The sequence below is a fragment of the Chelonoidis abingdonii genome, chromosome 4 (assembly GCF_003597395.2).
Source record: "Chelonoidis abingdonii isolate Lonesome George chromosome 4, CheloAbing_2.0, whole genome shotgun sequence".
NCBI classification, from domain to species: domain Eukaryota; kingdom Metazoa; phylum Chordata; order Testudines; family Testudinidae; genus Chelonoidis; species Chelonoidis abingdonii.
The window spans coordinates 37,144,655-37,167,555 of NC_133772.1; the positions used below are offsets into that span (position 1 = coordinate 37,144,655).

The 22,901-nt window shown below is 47.2% G+C and overlaps 1 protein-coding gene across 1 annotated transcript in view; it reads right to left on the reverse strand.

Annotated features, from left to right (window-relative positions):
- Positions 1-5,427: 5,427 nt before the first annotated feature.
- Positions 5,428-22,901, reverse strand: part of LOC116837289 (synaptotagmin-1-like) — a 31,678-nt gene continuing 14,204 nt past the window's right edge. Inside the window, exons 4-7 of the mRNA XM_075065830.1 lie at positions 17,277-17,669; positions 13,866-13,985; positions 6,901-7,012; positions 5,428-5,741 (exon numbers count right to left, since the gene is read on the reverse strand). Coding sequence (XP_074921931.1) covers positions 5,428-5,741; positions 6,901-7,012; positions 13,866-13,985; positions 17,277-17,669 — 939 coding nt within the window. The remainder of the gene's footprint in view (positions 5,742-6,900; positions 7,013-13,865; positions 13,986-17,276; positions 17,670-22,901) is intronic.

The window sequence follows — 22,901 nt, forward strand, 5'->3', positions numbered from 1 at the left end:
TAAGTTCAACTTTCATGATAAAGAGATTGCAATACAGTACTTGCATTCAGTTAATTGAAAAATACTATTTTTTGTCTTATTACAGTGCAAACACTTGTAATCAAAATAAATATAAAGTGAGCATTGTACACTTTGTATTCTGTGCTGTAATTGAAATCAATATGTTTGAAAAATGTAGAAAACATCCAAACATATTTAAACAAATGGTATTCTATTATTAACAGCACAATTAATCATGATTAATTTTTAATTGCTTTACAGCCTTATTTTTAATAGCCCCAAGCCTAAAGTCCCCAGAGGATAATTGTAGAAGCCTCAGGAAGCTATAGAATGAAACTGTTTTAATAGTTAATAACTCTAAACTTATGAATTTATTACACTGCCAATAGAGCTAATGATGTCCTAAATAGCATGGTCACCCTATGGACCAAAGCATACATTCCTGACCCTACACTTACAGTAAAATAAAAGAGAATCTTGTATGAATGGTGGAATGAAGGATTTGGCCCTACTGTCTGATAATACCTTAATTCTTTGTTTCTTTCTGCTAGGGCTCTCAAAGCTCTTTTCCCATGTCAAAATGTGGATCTGCTCTGGGAAGTACCTACATAAAAATGGCACCACTTTACTCATCAATTCCCTGTGTCGACTCACTCAGATCTAGTGGCTTCAGTGACAAAACCAAGTTGCTGGGTTGTCCCCCCCCCCCCATATTTTATTCCTTAGCACTGTAGAAACATCGCAGCTAAGACTGAATGAGCTGCAGAGTCTGGTTGTTAGGGGTTTTTTGTTTTGCTGCATAGCTCTTGTCACCTGTAGATCTCTAAGCACTAGGGTTGCTGTTAGTTCACAAAGAAGGACAGTATCATTATTCCCATATTTACAGATGAAGAAACTGAAGTACAGGCTGGTGAAGCAACTTGCCTGTCAGACCATAATAATGATAAAACTGGGATTAGAACCCAGGTCTACTGAATCCTACTCTAGTGCATTATCCACTAGACCATGCTGCCTCTCAGTTGCTACAACACAGAGACTTTTTACTAAGTTCCTATCAGTTGTACCCACTGACAACAATGGCGATAAACAGGTATGAACAAGAGCCTATTTTGGGCAACAGAAGTGTGTGGGGTTTTTTATTGGAGATGGTTTTTGAGAATCAAGCTAGGTTCTTTCCTTCTCAAGGTCAACTCAGTTCCTGCTGCAAATCCCACTGGGGTAACATCCGCTGTCATGTGACCCTCAGAGCCTAAGGGGAATGTGTAGGGCTGAGAGTTGGGAGGTTCCCCTCCGCCCCTGTCTCTCTTTTCCACTTGTAAACTGAGCACTTGGAATCCAGAGCAGGACTAAATTCTATTCTGCTGTGTCCTTGTGTGATGGCCTTCAGATATTTTTAATTACTTGATTTGGGTCTAAAACTGGCTGAGTCATTTCTTTCATTCAGATTCTGCCTCTTCTCTCTGAATAATATCTATACCTCGCTCAGTCACGAGACCTTCGGAGTCCAGGCCTTTGATTATTATTAGCCAAGGTCACAGCCACCACAAGTAACTCTAACCTTAGCATGAGAGATGGGAGGGATTAGCTGCCCTAAATCCAATCCCATCACAGATGCTAGGCATGTGCTCTGGTGGCTTGCCAGTCCCGGCACTCGCACTGCCACGGCGACTCTATTTTCAGTGCACTAGCTCGATCAGAACTAGAGCAGGTATGTCACCTCGAGCTGGAATTTATATCTGCAGCCTGAAGTGAGACATGCCTGATGAGGCTACGGCTGAGGCTCACTCTTTCATCCTTCACTCCCAATGACTGTTAAGATGGAGGTGAGAGCATTCGCTCTCTGGGAAGTGTCCCCTACTCAAGTGGTGTGCTCCACAGCAGGGAATATAGCTGTGCTGGGTGTTCTACTACTCCAGATCCCGGCAGAGTGGGGAAGCACCAGCTGGGAACGCTGCGGCACGGTCCTACCCTCTGCCATTGTGCTGCCTGAACTGCAGACAATTAAACAAACCTCATGGCTTGGGTGACAGCTGCCAGCTGTAGCAAATCCATGAGTCAGAGCTGCTAATGGATTTTACCTTTTTCCCCACTCAGAGCAGCCCAGCATTTTCATTTGAAAGAAGCCCAGAACATTGAGAGCTTTCCCTGTAACTGACCTTTCTCCCCCTGGGATTGTACTGAGTATCTGACCCACTGTGATAGTACCACAGGCTGCACTGATGTCTTTAGTGCCAGGGATTCCCAGGCTAGAACGTCTCCTGGGGGGAGTTGTGGGCACGTAGTTTGTGGCTATATGGTGGCAGGTGGTGGTGTTAGTTTAATGTAGTTACCTTTGTTTTCCTGATGCTCAAATAACTAGGTTCAGCACTGGAGCTGATGTCCATGGAACAGTCCCGATTATGCTGGAGCTTCAGGCGTCTTGTGGCAGGGCTTGCAGGGTGCTGACGTGCTCCTGAAATAGCTTCCAGGCTGATGTCTGTGTCACCATCCCATCAGAGTGAGTGTCCTGGAGGTTACAGTACTTGTCGGAGCAGGATAGTGACTGTGGAGCAAGCTCAGTCAGTGACATGCTGATATGTTTGCTCCATATGCCAATCCACTCACCCTTCCCTTGCCTTTTGGGAGAGTCCCTACCAGATCAGTGCCCATATCCACCAGCATCACAGCTGGCATCTGAGCAGAGAGCAAGCAGTGAGTGGGCTGTGAGCTGGTGGCAGAATACTGCCTGTAGCAGGGTGCTGGTGCAAAGGCACCGAATTAGCCCCTGTTGCAGCCACCAGATTGGGGCTGGGGAGAAGTCTGGTGCCTGGCCTTTAGAACTGGCTGCACCTGCGGGCCTGAGGGTTCAAGGGATAAAGGCTGGCTGGCAGCCAGAAGAAGGGGGAATAGCCAAGGGAAGGTCAGTTTCCAGGCTGAGGGCAGACTCTATGTGGAAGAGGAGACTGTAAGGCCTGCAAGCTCTGTATATAGTATATCACTGGTGGTGGGAGAACCAGGTGTAAATAAAGCCTTGGGTGCTGAAGAACTAGAAGCCTCTCTGAGCTTTATTGGGGCAGCCAGTGGGCCCCAGGAAGAGGGGCGGGCAGAGGACCCTGCCCCCTAGATTAGATGGTAGCGGATAGAGGACTGAGCCATTCTGCTGACTCTTATCTCCATGGGAGGCATGGTATACATACAGTGACTTTCAAAAGGCCTTTGACAAGATCCTGTGCAAGAAGCTACTAATGAAGCTAAGTAGTCATGGGGACAAGAAGCAAACTAGCTAGGAGATGAAAAGCAAAGAGTAGGATTAAATGGTTAATGTTCATCATTTCAAAAGTGGGGGCTGTAAGTTTCCATGTTAGGTCCTGTGTATTTAATGATCTGGAAAGGCGGGAGGGGGTGAGTAGTGGGGTAGCAACATTTGCTAGTCAGGACCAGAGAGGATCAAGAGGAACTTCAGAGGGACCTGACCGAACGAGGAGAATGAGCAGCATGATGGCAAATGAAATTTGTTAGGTGGTATAAGGAATAGGATGGTGAATAATATAGAGAATATTCTAATGCTTTCATATAAAGCCATGGTGTCTGGATACTTGGTGGAGTACTGGTCACACCATCACAAAAGGATGGCGCAGAACTAGAGAAGGTTCAATGAAGAGCCTGAAAAGACTGTCCTATGGAGAGAGATTGAAGAGTGGGATTGTTCACTTTAGGAAGGATGAGTAAGAGGGGACATGATAAAAGTGTATAAAATAATTAATGAGACAAAGATTTGGAGTTTCTGTTCTCCCTGTCTGTTCATACATGAACCAGAGGACATGCAATGAAATTAAAAAGTAGGAAATTCAAAACTAATAAAGTGAGATACTTTTTTCACAACACTGTGGAACTCACTGCCACAGGACATCACTGAGGCCAAGAACATACCAAGATTCAAAAAGGGACAAGACACGTTTATGGGTATCAAGAGTATCCAGAATTCTTATAATTAATAATGACAAATTTTGGAAAGGCTATGGAGCCTCATGCATCAGGGCTTAAACCATTCTCTAACTGATAGAGATCCAGGTGAGACCTAATATGGGAGGTAAGATTCTCCCACATCTGCTCACTGCAGGGTTCTTACAGCTTCCACTGAAATAGCTGGTGCTGGCTACTGTCAGATACTGGATACAAGATAGCAGTACAAGATGAGGTTAGGCTGCCATGCCTCCACCAGGGGGTGCTGTCTGCTGGGAGACTAAACAAAGCAGAAATCTGAAGTCTCAGAGCAGCAGCCACTGTGCACCCCAACATGCGGTGCAGGGCAATGGTGATATCCTGGGAAGAAAACAGTTTACAAGAATTAATGAGCTTTAGATGCACCACCATGCCTCCTAACCACTTCAGGAGAGCCCTGAACACACACACTTACTTGCTGGAGATGGACCACAACCATTCATCCAAATTTAGCAGCCGGCAGTTCTCCAGCTGTGGTAGTGGCCACAGGGCCCAGACCTTTCCTGAAATGGCAGCGAGGCCATAGTGTGCAGGTAGCTCCTACTTCAGCAGGCTCTGCTCTTGTTTACAAGGTCTGGGCTGTTTCATTTATCTTTAGCAGGTGAGAGGGGTCTGCATTTACACAAAGCACGTTTGTTTTTTAATATGGGGGTATTGCTGAAGGAAAGTGCCTGACTGACAGCCTGGGATGCTGAGGTCTTGTATTCATCCATCCCCAAAGGCACTCTATGTGCGTGTGAGTGAAAGGAGGCAGTGGTAGCAAGGCCTGGGCACCTTCACTCAAATAAGCCCAGGTGCTTCCCATGTGAGAGATCCCAAAACTGGGAAAGTGCCACATCTGGGATTCTCTCAGGCAAAGAAAGGGGAAGGAGAGGAAGGATACTCGAGGAACTGGACTGGGACTCTGGAGATGTTGGGTTCAAATTCCTGCTCTGTCACAAAGTCTCTGTGTATCCTTGGATATGTCACTTAATCTCTGTGCCTCAATTCCCCATCTGTCAAATGGGGATAATACTCCTTTCCTCCCACCCATTGCTTCCCCTTTGTGTTCAGATTGTAAACGCATCAGGGCACAGTTGTCCTCTTACTCTGTGTGTGTGTGTGTGTGTGTGTGTGTGTGTGTTCATAGCACCTAGTGCAGTGGGACTACCCTGGTCTCAGTTGCAGCCACTCGGTGCTGCGGCAATAGCATTGTTAATCAAATCACAATGGGACTTGGCAGGGATGGAGAGTCACTCTCCCTCCCAGCAGCAGCAAGGGAGGGAATTGAATGTATCAGCAACTTTTGTCACAACTAGCAGTTACTTCAGTTAGTGCTGTTCTAACCAGGAACTTCAGGCTATTATCCATCTCTGGAAGGTATCCACTTTGAACGTTGTTGGGATTGATGCCATGAAGAAAATCTGGCTAGTTTCTACATCATGGAAGTGGTACAAAATCCTCCTTCTAAAGTAGCAGAGGATGCCACTTGGCCACAGGCTGCTGGACAGACTGCATCATGAGGGCCCAGTGGTCATTCGCTTCGCTGGGGCTCCTTTTCCCCAGGACAGCCTGTCCAATGAGCTGCCTGCTGCTGCCTCTGGCCCTGGAGCTCATTTCATAAACGGAGACCAGGACTGTGCAGGTCCCAGCAACAGGCTCAGCAAGATGGAAGAAGAAAGTCTCGTTGAAGATGATGACTGAGGTTCGGGCCCTGAGGCTGGATTTCTGATGCTTCTGTTTGTGGAGATTGCAGGAGATGTCTATTCTCGCATACACATCTGGGGCAGGGAGAGAGCAAGAGGGGGGAAAAATGAGGATACAGGACATTGTGAGCATCCCTCAGTCCTGACGTTACTGCTCTATGGATTTGATCCTGCACCCTGTCGGTGGGCAAAGTTCCCACTGACTTCAGTGGTGCAGAAGGAGGGCTGTAATGTTAACCACAGATCAGATTTTGGTCCTGTGATCCATGCACTTATGTGTTGGTGAACCACGACAGTTTCACAAGGTATATACTTAGTGCCAGATTCTGCCCTTGAATGTGTGTGAGATGCCTACTAAAGTCCATGAGAATAGTGCATAGGTATCAAGAAGAGCATTTTACTCTTACTGGCAAGGAGATGGTTACACTAAACCCAGTTCCTACTACACCAAAGCCTGGCTGGAAAAAGAGAGAGGGCACTGGAGAGTCAGACCCTTTCCAAGTAGAAAGTCTAACGGTGTTGGTGGCAGGGCTGGTTCTATGGGTGGGCAAGCAGAGTAGTTGCCATGGGCACCAGCTTTCTGAGGGGTATCGTACCGTTGCGCCACTGCCCCCACAGCTGAACTACATGAGCACAGCAACACTATGGCCACATCTCTCCATCAACCCCCCGCCACAAAACACATGGGGGAGGGAGGGATGTCAGTTGTATGCTACCAAGGGATTCCTTCATACTGAGGGAATCCTCAGGAGCCTGACTAATCTGGCTTTATGGCAGGTGCAAGGGCCAGGTTCTCTGCTCTGCGCCTTTGCATCTCTGTGTTGTCTCGGAAATGGACTAACACCATATATGTGTGCATGTGGGAGGAGGCTACCCTGCTAGGGAAGAGTCACTCAAGTACCAGTAGTGGAAGTTCCCGTGCTGGGTCTTTGTGTTTGGGTTCTTCCATTATCGCTCTTGTGCTTTAATTCTCAATGGTATTCTGCCCCACCCGGCACCGGGAGTCTGGGCTTCAGCAGTGGCTCTGAGCCAGTGCAGCAGTGTTCAGTGGGGTTTTGGCAAATACTCCCCTACCACTGGTCTGTAATCAGCCAACAGAAGGGGAGCTCAAGTACTCACTCTCTCTCATACCCTATCTTTCCCCTGGGAAAGAAGAGAGGCCGCAGACAGAGCAAGCTGGAGAGATACAGAACCTCAGGCAGCCACAGACAGTAGGTGAAATAAATGTGTTTACTCTTCTCTGGACTGCTGCACACGGAGGCAGTTTTGACTTTGAGCAGCCCAATTTCTATCTTCTGAGAGATGGGGAGACACTTCAGCGACACAAGGACTTCTCCAACAAGGTCCTGTGAAAGGATAGCAGGAAGTGTTGTGAATAGCCATCCCTGACTCCATCCTCCAGTACACGCACTACTCAGCTGCCCCTGCTGAGAACAGCATCGTGGCCTGCCGCCCTCTGACTACTTTCCAAGGGAGGAAAAGCTAAACGTGGGGAGGTATTTAGTTGCTCTGAAAAGCGAGGGAGGCTATTTACGGTCTGAGTTAAACCCATGTAAATCTGGAGTGAGCCTTTAAGCAGCGAATGACTCCTCTTTACAGTGGGGTAGCTGGGCTTAGAACCTGACGCAGGGATTACTAGCACTGAAGCCAGGTGGAGCATGAGCAGGGGTTGTACAAAACGTGTCCCTCTCCCAGCACTGCCAACCCCCACCCAATCCTTACCTGAAAGCTCCCCTGCACTTCCAGTCCGGCCTGCCAATGGGGGAGCGGTCTGTGTAAGGGGGAAATTGCCCAGGGGACCAGGCGATTTACAAGCCCAGCAGCCCTTTTAAATCGTCTGGGTGGGCCACAGGGCTTCTAGGTGCATGTGAGATGGTACTGGTGGCAGCCGGCTGGGCATGTGAAAGCCTTGGCCATGCCGGAAAAGCATGTCCGACAGCGCAGCCAGCAGCTTGCTAGGCACCAGCCAGCACAGGCACAGCGCCACCCAAATGTCAGGCAAACCTTCCTAGGGGACTCATTGACTGTTCTGCCCTGGGCAGAGCCGTCCCTAGGGTATGGCGAATTGGGGCAACTGCTCCAGCCCCGCACTTTGGGGGGCCCTGCAAGCTGCCGGTGCAATTGGCCAGCATTGTCGGTCCCAGAAGTGACAGGCAGGGCCGGCTTTAGGCACTGTGGGGCCCGATTCAAAAGAGTTGCCGCCGAAGACAGTGGCAGGACTTCGGCGGCAGCTCAATTGGCTGCCGGTGCCTTCAGCGGCACATCAGCGGAGGGTCCTTATGGACATTGTGAGGCCCTCTTAGGGGCACAGGGCCCGATTCAGGTGAATCACCCTAAAGCCGGCCCTGGTGACTAGTCAGTTCCAGAAGTGATGGATTCGTCACTTCCTCCCCAGGCTCCACACACCCCCAGGGCCCGGAATTGCTGTCAGTGGGCCTGCTTCCAGTCATCAGGGTCAGACTCTCTCACAGGGCTACCAGGAAATCTCCCCAGCCAGCCAATTTATGTTAACACTCCCCTCAGCCTGTTTAATGAGAGGCCCATCTCTAAAGCTTACGCAGAGACAGGCTTCTCAGCAACTCTCTGGTCCCTGGAAGGTCTCTGCAGTTGGCTCTGCTGAGGCATACTCCACCATGTACTGCAGGTACCAGCAAAGGAAACAGCAGAACCTCCCTTCCCCATCCACCTGAGACATGGGGACTAGGTATGAAGAGCAGCTCCATCCCCTGAGGCATGGAAGAGGACTGAAGTGAATGTGCCCCAGCAGTATTCCCATAACTGGACTGCGATGTGAAGAGCCTGTAGCTGCCTCCCAGGCCCTCAGGAGGGGAGCTGAGTAACAGGGAGTCCTGCCATGTGGCCTCAAAGACCTGCATGTGTGTAACTCACTGAGTCACCACTGTTCTGCCAAGGACATGTTTCACACTCGCCTCACACAGGTAGCAAGGGGCAGTGCAGAGAATTTGCTCCACAGGACTCAACACTTATAATAGGAGAGTGAGTCTGTCTGTCTTTACCTGGAGATTTACTGAGAGCCAGTTGGCCCCTGAGCTCTACCCTCATGATCATGGGGCCATGGTCTCTTGGAGGCCTTTACCAGCCTGCTGCAAAGATGCCACTCCCAGACCTGTCTTGGGTGTAGACCATTAATTGCACTATGTCAGGAGATTGGTTCTGTAATGTGGATGAATGGGGAGAGAAACTTAAACTCTCTCTTGTGATGCATTTCAGGATTAGACCCACCCCCCAAGGCCCTAGAGTCCTAGGTTTTAAGTCCACTAGATACCATTTTAATAATCTAGTCTGACCTTCTGCATAACACAGGCCAAAGAACCTCACTCAGTAAATTCTGCATCAAGCCCAGAACTTATCTGAGTTATAGCCATGGGTGGCGGGTGAACCCCAGGCTCAGGGAGACTAGCTCCCAGCCTGCCCCTTCTGCCCTAGGTCCCATTCCTCCCGCCAGAGCCCATAACGCCTGTGCACACACATACACTGCAGCCACCAGGCCCCCTATCCCGCCCAGGCTGCCCCAGCACCCCCAGCTCCAAAGTACTGAGAGGACAGTGCAGCTTCTTCCCCCTCCAGCCCCAGAGCTCTTGATAGAGTCCCTGGCTGCAGGCTGGCCCCCATTAGCCCAAGCCCAGGGCCCTGGCCACAGGGGAAGAGCCACCCACAGCACAGCACCAGGACACAGGGGTAGCAGAGAGTTAGCAGGGCCATGCAAGTCTGTTTGGGGAGGCTCAGCCTTATCCAGTCTTTGATATCCGTCACCCATGGCTATAACCTATCTTTTAGACAAACATGCTGTTTTGATTTAAAGACTTCAAGTGATGGAGAATCCACAACATTCCTAGGTTGTTTCAATGAAAATCCTCACTATTTAAAAATTCCACTCTATTTCTAGTTTGAATTGGTCTGGCTTCAGCTTCCAAGCATTGGATCTCATTTTGCATTTTTGCCAGATTAAAGAGCCTCTTATGAGAAATCTTTCCCATGCAGGTACTTGTAGCTTGTAACCAAGTCACCTCTTATTCTTTGCTTGGATAAACTAAATAAACTAAATAAGCCGAGTATCAGAGGGGTAGCCGTGTTAGTCTGGATCTGTAAACGCAGCAAAGAGTCCACGAAAGCTCATGCTCGAATACGTCTGTTAGTCTATAAGGTGCCACAGGACTCTTTGCTGCGTAAATAAACCGAGCTTCTTTAGGCTCTCGTAAGGCATGCTTTCCAGACCTCAAATCAACTTTGTAGATCTTTTCTGACTCGTTTCCAGTTTTCAACATCTCTTTGAAGTGTGAATACCAGAACAGGACACAGTATTCCAGTAATGAGCTCGCTAACGCCATATACAGAGGTAATGCAGCCTTTCTGCTCCTCCTTAATATTCCCTCCTTATACATCCAAAGGTCTTGTTCTCTCTCTTAGCTAGAACATTGCACTAGGGCTCCTGTTCAACTGCTTATCTACCAAGGCCCCTAAGTTCTTTGCATTCCAGTGGCATAGTCCTCCAACTTGTAAGAGTAACCTGCATTCATTGTTCCTAGACATATGGCTGTGTTAGAATGCATGTTGTTGGAAACAAGCCCACTTCACCAAGCGATCCAGCTTAGTCTGTATAACTGACCTGTCTTCATTTTTTACCACTACCCAAATTTGCATCCATCTGCAAATTTTCCCTGTAATGGTTTTATATTTTCTTCAAGCTCATAGATAAAAGAGATTGGATAGCATTGGGCCAAGAACAGATCCCTGAAGAACTAGAAACTCCCCTACTGGAGGACAGTTCTTCATTGACAATTACTTTCTGTTGTCTGTCAGTTAACTAGTTTTCAATCCATTTAAAATCCATTGTTTTGGGTGTTTTTGTTTTTTTGTATAGTACTAAAAATTTTAATCTGAATGTGTCAGGAGGGACTAAAATTAATCCTATATAAAAAGTTAAGTATGTTATGTCAAGACGGTTACCTTTATCGAACTCTTGATCTCATAAAAAGTGGAAACAAGTTAGTGATGTTTGTGTGATGGTCAGTGCAATTATCAATTGTACAGTCCATTCCACAGAACAGCAGTACCCTCTGCTGGATGCACAGGACCCTACAGACTGATTATCCTTGTACAGCTCTACCTCGATATAACGCTGTCCTGGGGAGCCAAAAAAAATCTTACCGTGTTATAGATGAAACCGCCTTATATCGAACTTGCTTTGATCCACTGGAGTGTGCAGCCCCACCCCCTCAGAGCATTGCTTTACTGTGTTATATCCGAATTTGTGTTATATCATGTCGCATTATATCAGGGTAGAGATGTATTGTAATTGTGGAATCAGTGCTGTTATCCTAACAAGGCAGGAGGTATCTGCTATCACCATTCCCCTTCTCCCAACCCTGGAATATTAAGCTGAATTTTGTCAGAGTACAAGAATACTGGTTTATTGGGAAGGACTCTAAAGAGGTTGAAAACAGCTGCTGCCACCAAAATGATAGTCATTCAGCTGGCAGTATGTCCACGTGCATGATAAGTTAGCAAGAGAATTATTTTGGTCTCTTATGAAAACAGTTGGCCTAATTCACTGTTTCCCTGAACTTTGATTGGCCAGTGCAAAGAGGATGTAAAATGCTAGCCAATGAGACCACACCTACTCTGCACAGGTTCAACTACTTCATTACACAACGTGAGGGGAATGGTGAATTGGGCCAAGTGAGGAAATCTTTCCTCTTAGGTACAGTGGCACATAGTGCCTCTGAAGTTAATGGGGTTTCATCAGTATAGCAGAGGGCTTGGCCCAGTAAATTTAGAGTGGGATTGTGAAAAGTGCCTGAGTGATTTAGGAGCACAATTCCCATTGAAAGTCAATAGAACTTGTGCTCCTAAGGCACTTTTCAAATTCCTATCCCGGAGCCCTACTTCTGTTTGTATATTCACTCTTCTCTCCATCAGGCTGTGCCATCCTGTGGTTTCTGAGATGCCATCCATGCTAGGAATGGTGCAGCTCCATCCGTGCTAGCAGTGGTGGTGTAAACTGGTTAGTAGCATTCTTACCACAGCATCATCTATCCCTAGTCAGGGCACATCCAGATACCAATGCCCAGGCTACAGCAGTGCCCCCACCACTCCTAGCACTGGAGCTGTATGATGGGGCAACGTGGCATATTCCAGCCTCTTCCATGAACACAGACTCACTCAGACCTCCTGGCTTATTTACAGTGTTTTAATCCTTCCATCAACACCTACCTGTGTCTCTACATCCTCCTACTTATCTCAACTTTCTAACCCCTTCTCCAAAAAGGAGGGGAGATGGTATCTCTATTCAGCAGACTCCTTTTAACCAGGCTTCCTCTCCTCCCCCAGCATGCCTTCCTGTGCCTTTTTGTACAGCTTCCCTGTTGATGAGCTAATTGGTTCACCAGCCTCACTCTGGCCTGGTAATCCAGGTAGTCCTCTGTCCAATCAGGCCTTCTCTAAGGGAACCTATTTAGAACAAATAGTGACTAGAGTGCTGGCTCAAGTGCCAGCCCTTAGCGCTCCATCACAAGCTGTCAAGGTGTTAATGCAACAGTGCTCCACAAAAACGTGTATACGAGGCCTTTGTCTTCTCTGAAAATCGGTAACGTGGAGCAGGACAGAATATGGAGATGACCTCTGAGTTATGGTGGTGAAAACAGCAGCATCTCCCTTGGGAACTTCCTGGTCCCTACCCATTTTCCTCAGCACAGGTTTGCCCTTGTATAAGATTTTTTTTCCCAGCATGCCCTTCAGAGGATGGCTCTTTAAATTTGCCAGAGGCAAGCAGCTGCAGCCCTTAAAGGACCTTTTTGCGGCTGTTAGCATCTCTCTTTTCAGTGCAGCTGGTGGCCTCTCTCTTTTCTAACTGGTAGGTATAATGGTTTTCCTTGCTTATTGACAAGGAGACAGCCCAGTCTCATAACCCTGAGATCTTCTAAACAGCTGTTTTGCATTAATCTGGGAGTCTGGCTCTACAATGGGTTTGAACCCTGTCAAATTCATATTGATTTCATGTAATTTTGGCTCTAACTTAACAGTATCAAATCTTTATGCATCAGTTAAATGAACAGTTCTTGTGGCAATAAACTGTCTAAGAAAGGCACTTCATTCATTCCTTGTCCTTGGGGGCAGCGCAAGCTAACACAGTGTGGTTCCTGTTACAAAGAAGTGCGGCTGTAGTTATCACTGCCTGTGCAGAGGGAGGCTGATACTGCATTATGGTCCTCTAGTGCCAAACTATGGCCTTTCCAGTTGATACACCCATGCTGGAATACCTGAGAACAAGGGAAGTTAAAGGGGCCTGACTTTCATAAAAGGGGCATTTTGAGTAACACTTTATATTAAAGCTCTGTTTGTTTATAAAGGATTGACATTTTAATAAATTGTTAATTATTTGGGTTGGTGGACTGGAGGTTGCTTATAACCAGCTAGACTGTAACCTGTTTATAACCATTAGCTAAGCTAACCATTTATTAATCTTTATAAATGGAACCTAGAATATAAGGTGTGTTCTCATTTTGCACCTTCCCACTACACAAACATGTATGTGCTATTTTAGTGCAGGTAAAAGCTTCCTGATTGACTTAAGTCTTGCGTTAATCCAGAAGCAGGTATGCCACTGGCAGCAGCAGTATGAGCCTCTTCGTGCTGCCCACCAGTGGGCCTCAGGCCTGACCTGAGTAGTTCATCTCTGGGGGAACATCCACACTGTAATTAAATACCTGTGGCTGGCCTAAGTCCGGTCCCTCGGGCTTGCAGTGTAGGCATTTGGGCTTAGGCTGAAGCCCTGGTTCTGACCCCAAGAGGAGGGAGGGTCCCAGATTTTGGCTCCAGCCCAAGCCCAAATGTCTACACTGCAATTAAACAGCCCCGTGACCCTGAGTCAGCTGACACAGGCCAGCCAGGGGTGTTTAACTGCACTGTAGACATACCCTGGGAGAACAGTCCAGACTCCATGCTCCCAAATGCCACTGCCTCTCTGCAGAGCCTACCTGGCAAGCATGTGGAGCACCAAGTAAGTCTGTAATGAGGCCACTCACTCATTTTCCATGGTCTGTCCCATGCTGATGGAAAGCAGGGACTACTGGTTACTGACTAAAAAAGTCAAAGGCTCCTTATCCCTCTCCCTGGAGACATCCATTCAGTGCAATCATGATGTAGTTACATTGTGAGAGGTGACATAAGAACCATTACCTTTGTAGTCTTCTGTAGCTCCTCGCAGAACTCCATACATTGGGAGGCCTTTAGTTTGCTGAGGGTGACCCTCACTTCCCCCAGCATGGTGTGTCTGGAATACTTGTTGTAATGTTTAACCTAGGGGACAGAAAGAATCAGCATCCCCCCCACTGGGGACACAGGAGCAGGGCTATGCAGTACCACATCCCTTGAAGCCAACTGGAATTACGTCTGCTTAGGCCAGGTCTCAAACTTGGCCTTTGTTTTTCCACACACAAGGCCTACGCTCCAGGTCCATGGATCACGTTCTCAGGGCAGCTGTCTAAATCCTACCTGCCAGGCACCAGATTAGAAGGGGTCAATACTGGGCTGAAATGAGAGCAAGGGAGGCACATCCCCTTCCCCTGTCACTTGAACAGGCTCCTTCAAGCTCTCTTCTCTCCTCACTCCCCACCACTCTGTCACTTCCTTCCATCGGGTTCTCCTTCACAGTTTTCATCTGCAGTGTAAATAGCACTCAGGAGCACTCCGCACAGCTCAAGATGGGCTGTGCAAAGGTTTATGCTACCCATGCATCCTGGGGCTGCTCTCTGCCAGGCTGGCCCCAGGTGTCCAACATCTCTCTTTACAATCCCACCACACGTCAAGAGAATCCTCTGGGGGCTGTTCACATGGGTTTCAGAACAGCTTTGCACTCTCGTATCTTTCTGTTGTTAAAAACAAAAACCCTGATGGTGATGGTGGCTGTAGGTTTTCAATCAGTATTACTGCAACTCTGGATTTTCTTGTGATCCATATAGGTTTCCAGAAGCTTGTGTATCCTTCTAAGCTCTTGGTCTCAATGATAGTCTGTGGAACTCATTGCCATAATATCCCTATATTCTGGGGGTGGGAGGAGTAGCAATATGCTGATTTAACAACATATCAGTGAGAGAGTGGAAACAAAGGAATCAGCCTACAGTCCAATAGAGGAAAAGTAAAATAAAACCATAATCACATAAAAATATGCACAAATATGAAACACATTCTGGGGCTGCTTCCTCAAAGCCATGAAAAACTGACCAGCTGAGTCGGAAAACAGAACACACCTGATATAGCTACTAACATGTACATTTAGGGGACTTCCTCATCAACTCCTGTCTTGAGAGCTGAACCGTATTGGAACAGATAGTGCTCCCTTTCCCTGTAAGCTCTCGTAGCAGAGGAGAAAACACAAAAAAATCTCTATTAATATACACAAAGGCTTAGATTTGGAGCCCTTTCTTTGTGGTGCCTCGAGTTACTGGGAGGAAGAGCTGTGCAGATCACACATAGTGAGCAACTTATTCAGGAGTCGAGCTCTTTTCTCTGGTTGGAAATACAGTAGAACCTCAGAATTATGAATACCAGAGTTACAAACTAACAGTCAACCACACACCTCATTTGGAACTGGAAGTACACAATCCGGCATCAGCAGAGACCAAAATAAATAAATAAATAAATAAAAGAGGCAAATATAGTACAGTACTGTGTTAAATGTTAACTAAAAAAATAAAGAGAGCAGCATTTCTTCTGCATAGTAAAATTTCAAAGCTGTATTAAGTCAATGTTCAGTTGTAAACTTTTGAAAGAACAACCATCATGTTTTGTTCAGAGTTACGAACAACCTCCATTCCCAAGGTGTTTGTAACTCTGAGGTTCTACTGTAATCTGTGCACCTACCTCTGTTTTTTACCACTGACTTCCTTGCTCCCATTTGCTCAGCGAATGTTCTGTACTAAGACAGTCCAGCCTGTGGAACACTTTCAAATTGTTTGCTGTGTGAGGATGTAATGTTTGAATGGTTGGGCACCAAGTAACATGATATTGTTTCTGCTCCCTGATTGGGGGGCATCTTCCTTCCTGTTAATAAAACCTGTGGATAACTCAGAGGGGCTTTTAATGCCCTCAGGGTAAGGGCTGAGAGCACTTTAAGGAAAAGTAGTAGGAAATAAAACTTGCTAGATCTGCTTAGCCCTCCTCTTTGGACAAGAGCCATATGTTCTGTTTCTATATGGAGGTCAGAGTGCAGCTCAAGAGATATTGGCGCCCTGTTTGAATATGCCTCTCCAAAAGTCAGTCACTCACCCCCTGCTCCAGTCCTTACTGCTACCTGTATCATTTTTTCCCTTCCAGAAGGAATTCTCCTCATTTGTGTGTTGTGGGTGGCCTGGTTACCCAACTGTGCTGCAGAAGCCTTTGTCTTGCCTGCAGTGATACTTAAAAAGAGGTGCTGCAGCACCCAAAATGAAGGATGCTGACTCAAAGGCACCTGCTGCTGCACATGGCTATGAAGGAACAAAAAGGACACTCCTTTGGAGTGAGACATGGATGAGCAGAAATGTTGCAGATGGAGAAGAGCTGGCCTGTGGGTGAGTTACCACAGCTGTCCCCTCTTTACCCTCAGATTCAGTGCCCCAGGCAGCTGCCTGCTTGTCCTACATTCAAAGTTGTCCTGGGAGACCATAAACCATGTCTGATTTCTCTTGAAGGAATGTGATACTTTCATCTTACCCTTCCTATCACCATGATCGGCTTTTGGGCTATTCCGCTGATTCCCTCGATCGGGCCCCGCGCCCCTAAGAGGGCTCCGCAACATCCCTAAGGACCCTCTGCCAATGTGCCACTGAAGGCCCCGGCAGCCAATTGAGCTGCTGCCGAAGTCCCGCCGCTGTCTTCGGTGGCAGCTCTTTCGAATCGGGCCCCACAGTGCCTAAAGCCAGCCCTGCCTCTCACCTACTCAATGCCACTATGCTCCACTTCATCCTAGCTATTATTTCTCAGCACCTCCCAGGTAGGCAACTGATTCACTACAGGGCCATGTGTTTACCCCAATTATCCAGAGGGAGGAACCATTGTTCCATAAGCTGTTGATGGATCAAGAGTGCAAATGGATTTCCCCAGAGAATCTTTGTGTCCAAGGATTGAGAGAGAGACAAAACTAGTGATGCTTCCTAATGATCACAGCCATTCCTGCATCAGAGCCATCAAATCTCACTGACTTAGATACTACTCCCCTCAAGCCCCAGAAAAAAAATGCCAAGGAACTGCTGTTTGAGCATTTCAAATGCTGATATGTCTAGGGGACCCCAGCCCTTACCACCCGGCCTGTGTGAAGGGAGTTTGTGCCACAGTCCCATTCATGTCACAACAAGCCTGGCACCTTAATTGGCCACACAGTGAGACCCTGTTAGTCCCAGAGAGACCATGGAGTGGATGGGCCTGGAGAATGAATCACCTCTTCCCCTTTCAGAGATGAAGAAAGCAAGACACCTGGAGGGGACAGCATTAGGGAATTTTCCCATGATGCACCTTTTCTGTGGGTATCGAAAAGGCCTTATTTTCCAGGGCTGTTAGCTGAGCCTTTTAACCAGCACCTGACAAAGGTAACACAGAATGAGCCAGCCCCACCTCCAATTTCACAGTGCTCTTCTCCAGCTCGGCCTCCTGCAGGGAGCAGACAAACTTGTCCCCAAAGGCAGGTTTTCTGCAGTTCTTCACCACCTGTGTTTGCCACTCACGGACCATGCACTGAAGGCCAGAGATGTGAGATGGGACCTGCTTCAGCAGCCGGACCCGAACAGCAGAGTCAGCGCTCCCTCGGCTAGGCAGGCCTGTCACTGCAATGACCGTCAACAGCAGCTCAAGTCGCTCCCTCTGGTAGAAGAGGGAGAATCTCAGCCTGCCCCGGGAGCTCTCCAGGAAGTCTGCGTTGCTGCCCACACTCTCCAGGTTCTTGCTGCTGGTACAGGAGGGGGAAAGGTAGGTACCCAGCTTGTCCAGTTCCTCCTGGATCTTCTGGATCTGGAGCAAGAGAGACTGTCTCTTTAACAATGTAAACAGGCCAAGACAGACATCTATTTTCTTCCTTCAGTCACTGAAACTGAAGACCTGTTTATACCTAGTGGTGATCTGCCCTTTTGGGCTTGTCAGCATATGGAGTGATTCTGGGATGGCTATTCCTGAATCACTTCATGTGTGGACACTCTTATTCTCGATTAAGAGATTAAGTGATTCAGGAATAGTTATTGCATTTTAAATTCATACCCTACCTTAATGCAAATTAACTTTCAAGTGTAGATAAGCCAAATGTTGTGATCTGAGGGGCCTTGTATGTGTTGGATGTGGTTAGGCAAGCAAGACTTGAGGAAAGTGGGAATATATCTCTTTGGGTTAGAAATCAGGATAGCTCCATTGACTTCAGTTCAGAAGTCTTTGTTGCCTGTGAAAATCATTACAAAGGACACAGAGGGGGAGGAACAGAACATAGACTAGAGCATGAACCCTTAGATACAGTAGTGAAAACACCACTAGCAGCACCTCTAACCCCTATCAACTCTTGCTGCCCTCTTACAGGCATTTTTTTCCTAGTAGGCCTTTCTCTCTGGGGCTGGCTCTTTACATTTGTCTGGGGAAAGCAGATGCTGTCCTAAAGGGGCAATTTTGTTTGCTGGCAGCACCTCACTCTCATCTAGCAGGTAAATATTGTAGCTCTTCTGGTTTCCCTTTCATACTGCTGGGCGCAGGATTCCCACACTGATTGCAGTGGAGCTATGCCCATTTATGCCAGTTGAAGACATGGTCTGCTTGTGTGTCTAAGGGTGCGTCTACATTACGGGATTATTCCGATTTTACATGAACTGAACCGGTTTGTAAAACAGATTGTATAAAATCGAGTGCACACGGCCACACTAAGCACATTAATCGTGCTGTGCATCCATGTACCGAGGCTAGCGTCGATTTCCGGAGCGTTGCACGTGGGTTAGCTATCCCTAGCTATCCCATAGTTCCTGCAGTCTTCCTGCCATTGGAATTCTGGTTGAGATCCAATGCATGATGGGGCAAAAACAGTGTCGCGGGTGATTCTGGGTAAATGTCATCACTCAATCCTTCCTCCATGAAAGCAACGGCAGACAATCATTTCGCGCCCTTTTTTCTGGATTGCCCTGGCAGATGCCATAGCATGGCAACCATGAGCCCGTTTTGCCTTTTGTCACTATCACCATATGTGTACTGGATGCCGCTAACAGAGGTGATACTGCAGTGCTACACAGCAGCATTCATTTGCCTTTGCAGGTAGCAGAGATGGTTACCAGTCATTCTGTACCATCTGCTGTGCCATTGTAAACTGGCAATGAGATGACGGTTATCAGTCATTCTGTACTGTCTGCTGTTGTCATGGGTGCTCCTGGCTGGCCTTCGCTGAGGTCGGCTGGGAGTGCAAGACAAAAATGGGAAAGACTCGCGCAGTCAATCCCTCCTTTATGGTTTATCTAAAAATAGAGTCAGTCCTGCCTAGAATGTGGGGCAAGTGTATTAGAAGCCAGTGCATCAGAGAACCAGAGAGCACAGCTGCTCCTTGTCAGATCGAGACAGGGCGAAGACGAATCGAGAGGGCTTGCGGCCAGCTGGTGCGGGGATAGACCGGAGAATCACACTGTCACCAGGAAAGGCAAGTCTACGTGATTGGAGACTCTTTATTGAGAAGAATAGACAGGCCTGTAACTAGACCTGATCGGAGAACAGAAGGGTGTGCTGTCTGCCAGGGGCTAAGGTACAGGATGTGCCTGAGGCTGAAAAGGATCCTAGCGGGAGCGGGAAAGAATCCGTTGATTGTCCTTCATGTGGGAACGAATGATACGGCTAGTCCATCGCTGGACTGTATCAAGGGAGGACTATGTCAGACTGGGAAGACGCTCAAGGAAATCGAGGCTCAGGTGATCTTCAGTGGGATTCTGCCAGTTCCTAGAGCGGGGCGACGAAGGAGCGACAAGATTAGATGATTAACAGATGGCTCAGGCAGTGGCTATAAGGAGGGCTTTGGATGTACGGTCATTGGGAAGCATTTACGGACAGACGACTGTTCGCTCAGGATGGACTTCATCTAAGCAAGGAGGGAAATAGACTTCTAGGATGGAGGCTCGCCGACCTCATTAAGAGAGCTTTAAACTAGAAGTTGGGGAGATGGTTGGGAGATGTTCAGGAGATCCTCACGCCGGAATTTAACCTGGAGAGGCAAGTAAACGAAGTGGAGGGATACCCTTGTGGACCGAAGAATTGACCGAGGAGGAAAAGCGGAGTTGAAATAGCCTAATGGTGATGCTGGTGGTAGAAGGTCTGTGCACGCGGGGGAAAGAATGTCACTGATGACAAACGTCAAAAATTAAAATGTCTGTACACTAATGCGAGGAGCCAGGGAACAAGATGGAGGAACTGGAGCTACTGGTGCAGGAAGTGAAACCGATATTATAGGGATAACAGAACCTGGTGGATAGTACTCATGACTGGAGTACGGGTATGAGGCTATGTGCTGTTTAGAAAGACAGGAAGAAGGCAAAGGTGGTGGAGTAGCCTTGTACATCAATGATGGGGTGAATTGTAATGAAATAAGAGTGATGGAATAGATAAGACGGAGTCTGTCTGGGTAAAAATCACGCTGGGTAAAAAAGCTACTAGAGCTTCCCCTGAGATAGTGCTTGGGGTGTGCTACAGACCGCCGGGATCTGATTTGGATATGGATAGAGACTTCTTTAATGTCTTTAATGAAGTAAACACAAAGGGAAATGTGTGATTATGGGAGACTTCAACTTCCCGGATATAGACTGGAGGACGAGTGCTTGCAAGAATAATAGGGGTCAGATTTTTCTGGATGTGATAGCGAATGGATTTCTTCATCAAGTAGTTGAATACCTACGAGAGGGGATGCCATTTTAGATTTGGTTTTGGTGAGTAGTGAGGACTGCGTAGAAGAAATGTGGTAGGGACACCTTGGTTCGAGTGATCATGAGCTGATTCAATTCAAATTAGATGGAAAGGATAAACAACGTAGATCTGGGATTAGGGTTTTCGACTTCTCGAGGGCTAATTTTAAAGAGTTAAGAAAATTAGTTAGGGAAGGGATTGGACGGAGGAACTTGTGGATTTAAATGCGGAGGAGGCCTGGAATTGCTTAAGTCGCAGCTGCGGAAACGTCGAAGCCTGCATCCCAAGAAAGGGGAAAAAACCATGGGCAGGTTGTAGGCCGAGCTGGATGAGCAAGCAACTCAGAGAGGGGATTAGGAAAAAAGCAGAAAGCTTACAGGGAGTGGAAGAAAGGTGGGTTAGCAAAGGAAGCTACCTTAGTGAGGTCAGAACGTGTAGGGATAAAGTGAGGAAGGCTAAAAGCCGCGTAGAACTGGACCTTGCAAAGGAATCAAAACCAATAGTAAAAGGTTCTACAGCCCCATGAAATAAGAGAAAACAAAGAAAGAAGAAGTGGGGCCGCTATACACTGAGGATGGAAGGGAGGTTAGGATGAACCTAGGCATGGCCCAATATCTAAATAATACTTTGCCTCGGTCTTTAATAAGACTATGTGAGGAGTTTAGGGACGATGGAGGGATGACAACGGGAATGTGGATATGGAGGTGGATATTACCGCATCTGAGGTAGAGGCCAAACTTGAACAGTTAATGGGACAAAATCGGAGGGACGGACAATCTCCACCCGAGGATATTAAAGGACTGGCGCGTGAAATTGCGAGCCGACGCGTTAGCGAGAATTTTAAGCAATCGTAAACTTGGGGGTTGTGCCGTACGACTGAGAATTGCCTAACGTAGTTTCTATTTTAGAAAAGAATAAAAGTGATCCGGGTAATTATAGGCTGTTAGTTGACGTCTGTCGTGTGTAAGGTCTTGGAAATTTAAGAGAAAAGTAGTCGCGAAGGACATTGAGGTTCAATGGTAATTGGGACAAATTGCGCAACATGGATTTACTAAAGGTAGATTCGTGCCAAACCACCTGATCTCCGTCTTTGAGAAGGTGACGGATTTACTTAGGACAAAAGAAGATGCGGTAGATCTTAATTACCGTCGATTTCAGTACGGCGTTTGACACGGTCCGCATGGGGACTGTTAGTTAAATTGGAAAGATGGAATGAAATATGAAGTTGTAAAGGTGGATAAGGAATCTGGTTTAAAGGGAAGACTCCAGCGGGTCGTACTGAAGGGTGAATGTCAGGCTGGAAGGAGGGTTACTAGCAGGAGTCCTCAAGGATGGTTTTGGGACGAGATGCCTTATTTAACCTATTTATTACTCGACCTTGCACAAAGAGCGGGAAATGTGTTAATAAGTTTGCAGATGACCAAAGCGGGGGGTATTGCTAAACAAGGAGAAGTTGACCAGGGATACTATTCAGGAAGATCTGGAGGCACCTTGTACACTGGGATGTAATAGTAATAGGATGAAATATACATAGTGAAAAGTGCAAAGGTCATGCACTTAGGGATTAATAATAAAGAATTTTAGATTATACGTTGGGGAGCTCAAGTTTGGAAACCAAGACGGAGGAGGAGAAGACCTTGGGCGTATTGGTTGATAGCAGGATGACTATGAGCGCGCCAATGGTGATAGGCTGTTAAAAAGCAAATGCGGTTTTAGGGTGCATCAGGCAGGGGTTTTATTTTCCAGCCCCAAAGGGGGGGAAAAAGAAGGAGGTGTTAGTGCGTTATATAAGGCGCATGGTGAGGACCCCATCCTGGAATATTGTGTGCAGTTCTGGTTGCCATGTTTACAGAAGGATGAATTCAAACTGGACGGGTTCAGAGACGGGCTACTAAGAATGATCCGAGGAATGAAAACTGCCTTAGAAAGGAGACGTAAGAGCTTTGGCTTGGTTTAGGCGCTGGCCAAAAGAAGGCTCCGGGGGGGATATGCTTGCTCTATATAAATATATCAGGGGGATTAACCGTTCGGAGGCACGAGGACGAATGGGTACAAACTGGATATTAGGAAGTTTAGACTTGAAATTAGACGAAGGTTTCTAACCATTAGGGGAGTGAAGTTCTGGAACAGCCTTCCGAGGGAAGTAGTGGGGGCAAAAGACTTATCTGGCTTTAAGACTAAGCTTGATAAGTATATGGAGGGGATGTTATGATGGGATAGTTTAATTTGGGCAATTGATCTTGGATATATCGGCAGATAAGTCTGCTCAATGGTCTGTGAGGGGATGTTGGATGGGATGGGAACTGAGTTACTGCAGAGAATTCTTTCTTGGGT